The 6000-nt window shown below is 56.3% G+C and overlaps 1 protein-coding gene across 1 annotated transcript in view; it reads right to left on the bottom strand.

The window, feature by feature from the left end:
* ADGRB2 (adhesion G protein-coupled receptor B2) overlaps positions 1-5753 on the bottom strand; it is a 31482-nt gene extending 25729 nt beyond the window's left edge. Inside the window, exon 1 of the mRNA XM_064281629.1 lies at positions 4925-5753. Coding sequence (XP_064137699.1) covers positions 4925-5720 — 796 coding nt within the window. The 5' untranslated portion in view covers positions 5721-5753. The remainder of the gene's footprint in view (positions 1-4924) is intronic.
* Between the last annotated feature and the right edge of the window lie 247 nt (positions 5754-6000).

Here is a 6000-nt window from a genome sequence, read left to right on the forward strand (position 1 = left end):
AGTCTGTGTGGTGCTAGACTTTAACACATCTCCAGCACTTGCTAATTTCTCTTTCCAACAAATTGAGAGAAGGAAACAGCATCTAGCTGGGATTTAATATGCCGCTTTGTTTTCACTGTGGTGGTTTCTTCGGTTATCTTCTATTTAAGGTAAGCGATATTCTTTTGCCACTTCGGATATAAAATTTCCTTTTTAGACATATTAAATTTAAAAAGTAATTCAATTTAAAGAGAACTTCACAGGCTAGCGAATTTCTATTCACTCCACAAAACCCAACTCGGCGTCACTTTTTTTAGACATTTGCGCCCCTTCATGGTTTAACCCCTCACTCTCCTACCCCCTCTGCCCGACACCAACACAGGTACAGTCACGATGGTGGCACAGCAGCTATTTGGGATGTATCATGTGCCAGGCACTGTGCTAAGCACACTACCCACATTCTCTTGTTTATTCCTCCCCATTACTTGCTGGAATAGCTTTCACTATCCCCATTATTTGTTGTTAGCTGCCATTGAGTCACCCCTGACTCAGGGCAGCCCTATGTACAATGGAACAAAATGCCACCCGGTCCCGCACCATGCCATCTCCACAATCGGTTACGGATTGGACTGTTGTGATCCATAGGGTTTTCAACGGCTGATTTTTGGAAGGAGATCACCAGGCCTTTCTTCCTAGTCTATTTTAGTGTGGAAGCTTCACTGAAACCTGTTTAGCATCATAGTGCCTCCACTGAGAGGCCTGCGTGGCTGCACATGAGGTGCATTGGCCAGGAATCGAACCCGGGTCTCCCGCATGAACGGCAAGAATTCTACCACTGAACCACAATGCCTCATCCCCTTTAGACAGTGAGGAAATGTGGGTGAAGTAACTTGCCCACAGCCACACAGCTAGTAAGTGGTGGGGTCAGGAACCGAACCAGGGGCTGGGCGACTTTAGTCTGTCGCCTTGACCAGCACCATAGACCACTGCATTCTCCCCGACTACAAGTCCAATCTCGTTCATCTCAGGTCTCGTTCTCCCAGAGCTGGTCCAAGGCCTGGCACAATCTCACCCAGACAAAAACATGAAGATGTGTGGAATGGATTGGTGGGAGCTCAGTCCCGGCTGAGGATGTCCAGGGGAGTCTGTGCCCCCTCCCCACACTGTGGTGGCAAGAGGAGCTCCAGGGCAAAGGCATGCACAGGAAACTCAGCCGAGCTCTGGCTAGAAGCACCTTCGAGGAAATGCCACAGCACGTGCTGGTCTCCCCCACCCCATGCTGAGAGAGGCCCTGCCTCCCCTCTGTCTGAGCCCAAGCAGGCAAGTACAGCCTTACTTCCTGTCACCAGACCAAGCTGGCCAAAGGAGGGCAGCAGAGGAGAGAGGCCAGTCTTGGGACCAGGCTGGGCAGGTCAGAGGCCGCTTTCTGGAGGGGACGGGGCTTGAGCTGTGCATGTAAAGATGGAAGCTCCAGCTAACCAAGGGCAAAGGATACTGCAGGTGAGGGAAACAGCCCAAGGAAAGGCAGGGAGGCCTGAAAGTGGGGGCTCAGAGAGCAATGAGGAGCCCTGACAGCAAAGTATTAAAGGGAAAGCTGAAAAGCAGGCACAGCTGGGCCAGGGTGGAGCTTGAATGCCAAGCTAAGGAGTTTGGGCAGCAATGAGGAGTCACCGGTAGCTGGATCAGGGAAGTGACCCACAGAGAACTGGGGTTCTGAGGCCCCAAGAGGAACAGTACTTTGTCCAAGTCACACAGCAGCAGTGGCAGAGCCAGGATTTGAACTCACTCTTGCCTCCCAGCCTCAACACTCAGGAGACACCAGGCTCAACTGGTGGCTATGGCCTCAGAAAGGAGCTTGGATGAAGTGGGGAGGGTGGGCTAGCAGCACCCAGCCACCCAAGGGCAGAACAGTACCCCTGGGGACAGGTAGGGTGTACAGCAGAGGAGGGAGGGGGTTTCTCCCTACTGTCACTTTGCACAGTGCCTCCTCAGGAATGGAGGGTCAATGGGCAGGAGCTTCAGGCTGGTGGCCAGCCCCCGGGAACTGGGCTCTGCAGCTGGCCCTCCCTTGGCAACCCACCTCCCTGCCCTGGCCTCAGCCAGCCTCCGTGCCAGTCCTCTGCCGAGTTTCTTCCTGCCTGCCTTCCCTTTCTTCCTTTCCCCCCACTTAACAGATTGCGGCAGCAAGATGGCACAAATTTATGGCTCAACTCACCAAAAATAACAAGAGATCTATCAAAGGCAGTTTGCGTGAAATTAACAGGCGTCTGTACCCTCTTGTCAAATCCACGCGGCACTGAGGCAGGCCCAGGCACCACCACCCCATCACTACCCACCAGCTCCCAGCCCAGCTGCTCTTCCAGCACCAGCCCAGCCCTACCCCGTGTGGCCTACTCCGGATGTTCTGGAGAACGTAAGCACAGCCCCTACCCCAGTACCTGCCAGAGGGGCAGGGCCAGGGGTCTCACTCCTGCTCACCTCTGCCCTCACGAATCTTGCTCTCAGACTGGCCAGTTCCACATGCCAGCCCACTCTCCTGTGGCAGGTATATATGTCCAGCTGGTCCAGGTGGAGAGGTAAGGGGATGGAGGCAAGGCCAAGGGCCTGGCAAAGGTGTTGCTGCCACCAGGCACAGAGTGCTCTGGGCCCTGACAATGCCACCAACCCTCAGACACTCCTGCCACATGGAACAAACTAAGTCATGTGGCTGCCACCCATGTGCTAGCATCAATTTGCTCAGAGAGGTTGGGCAGGAAGGGGGACAAGGAGAGAGGAAGGGACTGGGCGAGCAAGATTCAGGGCACCAGTGCACCACATGAGTCCATGGCTGATGCCGTATCACCCTACACTGCTCCCCAGAGGGGCCCTCCCTGCAGGCAACCCCATGGAGAAATCTTGAGACATGCCAAGTAGGACAAGGGTAAGAGCAGAGGTCAGGCTTGGGAACAGCTGGGAGTCCCAGGTCAAGGCTCCTTGCTCAGAGATGACACCAGGCCTCATGACTAAAAACAATCAAGCATCTCATCTCCACCCCTCTCCAGTCCCAGAGGCCCTTGCAGAGGCTCTGAGGATAGTGGGGAGGCCCAGTTAGGGTGCCCTTCTCATCACTGGCCTCACTGACCCCCAAAGACACCTCGGCTACTAACCAACTCCTGCTTCCGGCTTCCACCCAGCCCAGCTGGCTGCTCCTGGCTCTATGCTCCACATGGCAGCCTGCCCAGATGGTGCCCGCCCATGAGGACAGAGCCTTGCTCCATCCATTGCGGACCACTGGGCCGAGGGACCACAGGGAAAGCCAGACAAAAGAAGCTGCCCTCAACTGAGCACCATGGGGGAGGCCCCTGCAGAGTGTGATAGGCAATGGCCACCAGGCAGGAAGAGCCATAAACCTTCTGATATACGCCTGGTGCTCTCTGCCGATGTTCGACAAAGAAGCGAAATTCAATTTCTTCCTGCAGGCACTAAATCCCAGGCCAGCCTCCAGGGCCCATAACCTGCCCACAGCCTGGCTGTCACTCCGACGGCTTCATCGACCGCTGTTAGAGGCCAAGCTGGCCTGGGGGAGAGGCCAGAGAAGAGCCCCTGGGCACTTGTCATGGATGGATACAATGCCGGCTGTCTCGTAGGGAGGCTAAGAAGCCCCCACCCTCCCAGAGCACTGGTTGTCATGATAACTATCCATCTAATTAAATCATAGAAATATCTGCCCATTTTACAGATGAAGAAATTGATATCCAAAAAACATAAAGGAATTCACTCAAGGTGACAGCCAAAGGTAGTTTCTAACTCCAGGGGTCTGGCCTCCAAAGCAGAGCTGGGCAGAGGCAAAATGCTCACCTCAGTTTTCCAGGCCTCCTACAGCCCCCAGACCAGACCTCTGCCTCCTCATAAATGCCTCCGGGAAATCCAGATGCCTCTCCTAACTTCCACCCCTATGTCCTTGATCCTCATGATGACAGGCCAGCATGTTATCCCAGATGGGGAAACTGAGACCCAGAGAGGAGAGGGGTCTCCCTGTCAGTACCAGGGATGGGGACCAGGTCCCAGGCTTGCCTCCCACCCACCCTATGTCCTCAGCTGCTGTTCCCTGCCAGGCCACCTGCCCAGTCCCTAGCCCAGCACTGTTCAGTAGGAATGCAGGAGTCAGCTGAGGGTTTGGGGCTTTGAAGCTGCAGGAAGGAGGGTAGGTGGAAGGCAACCGTGGTTGAGGGGTGGGGTGGGAGAGGGAGCAGACAGGACTCAAGGGCTCGCAGAGCTTTTGCCCAGTCAGCAGGAAGCTCTAGCAGCTGGCAGCCTCAGTCCCAGAAGACATGGGCCCAGAGCGGGGAGACAAGGGTTGCTGGGAGCAAAGCCAGCCCAGCCCTCCAAGGCCACCACGAAGCTCAGGCCTCTTCACCCAGGCACGCTCTTCTTTGCCTTCGTCTGCCCTGACCCTGGGGCCACTGCCAAAAATCACTGACCCACGTATGTCCCCGCTCCCTGTGTAATCCAGCCTACAGGCAAACTCGTCAACTTGCAGAGCAGGGCCTGCCACGGTCACTCCCAGCTTTGGGCCTTTGTACACGCTGCTCCCTCTGCCTGGAACACCCTCACTACTCCTTTATTTTGGCACACATCCACATGTTCTTCCAATTTTTGCTCCCAAATTGCTTCCTTCAGGAAGCCTTCCCTGATTATCCAGTTAGGGGGGTCCCTCCCTGTGTTTATGCTGATCACTCTGCATTATCTCACTTGCACCCTCATTCTCCGCCCTAGGCTGCAAACTCTTCAAGCATGAGGTCTGACCCCAATCCATCTCAGTGACCTCAACATCTGGACAAGGCTGGACACCAAGGGAAATCAGTGAATGACTACATGAATAGCCCCAGCACCTGCCAGGATGGGCACCAATGGGCACCCTCAGGCCCCCACACACACCACCCTTTAGGGCCCAGCTCCCACTCACCATATCTCATCTCAGTTGTGAACAGGTCATTGCTGCTCCCAGAGTGCAAGTCGGCCTCAGCAGGTGGGGCTGGGCCCCCGGGCACCAGGGCATTGGACAGGGTGTGGGCAGCAGGAGGACCTGAAGGTGTGGTGGTGGCAGGGCCAGCACCTGCCTCACCAGGGCAGCTGCACCCCGGCTGGGCAAAGCCACAGGCCCTGCCCGCAGCGCGGCCACACTCCTCACTCCAACGGCAGAGCACACCGCAGGTGAACTGGCTGGAGTTGTTGTTGTTGATGAGCAAGACCTCAACAAAGCGGAAGGCCAGGGCGGAGGGCGCCAGCAGGCGTGGGGCCTCTGAGGGCTCAGCAGAGAGGCACAGCTGCACGAAGTTCTTGTCAAAGTGCAGGAAGGTGAAGGGGCCGGAGCCACCGCACAGCTCCAACCCCGCTGCCTCCTCCTCTTCCTCTGGCCGCCCCACCTCCGACTCTGCCTGGCCCGCTGCCTCCTCAGGGCTCGGCCGCAGGCAGGTAAAGTTGACCAGGTAGTGGTCCAGGGGCAGCAGGCGGGGGGCAAAGTGGGTGCACACCTGTTCCTGGCGGTTGAAGCGCAGGTAGAGGGAGTACTTGGTAGGGTCGGGGTTCTCCAGGGTCCAGGAGCAGCCCGAGGCAATGGTTGGAAAGAGGTCCTGCAGTGAGAAGGCCCCGTAGAGCACGCCTGAGGCCAGGGCAGAGCAGGCACTGGGGGCAGGGTCGAAGGCGGCAGCCAGGCGCAGGGACAGAATCACAGACAGTAAGAGGGGACAGGCTGGGGTCATCCTATGTCCCTTGCCCTGTGGAGAAAGACAGTGGTCAGCAGGCTGCCTAGGCTCTGAACCTTCTGTGGCTAGCTATAGGGAGTGGGCCTGTGGTTAAGACCATGTTCTTTTAAGTCCCCCAGGCCCACCTGTATGACCTTAGTGCAAGAAGCTTGACCTCTCTGAGGCTCAGTTTCCTTAACTGTAAAACGGAGCAGTGATAGTGCCTATCTCACAGTTTCCTACAAGGATTAAATGAAACAGGTGAGGAAAAGCACTCCACAGATGACCTGCAATCTAG

Source organism: Loxodonta africana, chromosome 3 (assembly GCF_030014295.1).
Source record: "Loxodonta africana isolate mLoxAfr1 chromosome 3, mLoxAfr1.hap2, whole genome shotgun sequence".
Taxonomy (NCBI): Eukaryota; Metazoa; Chordata; class Mammalia; order Proboscidea; family Elephantidae; genus Loxodonta; species Loxodonta africana.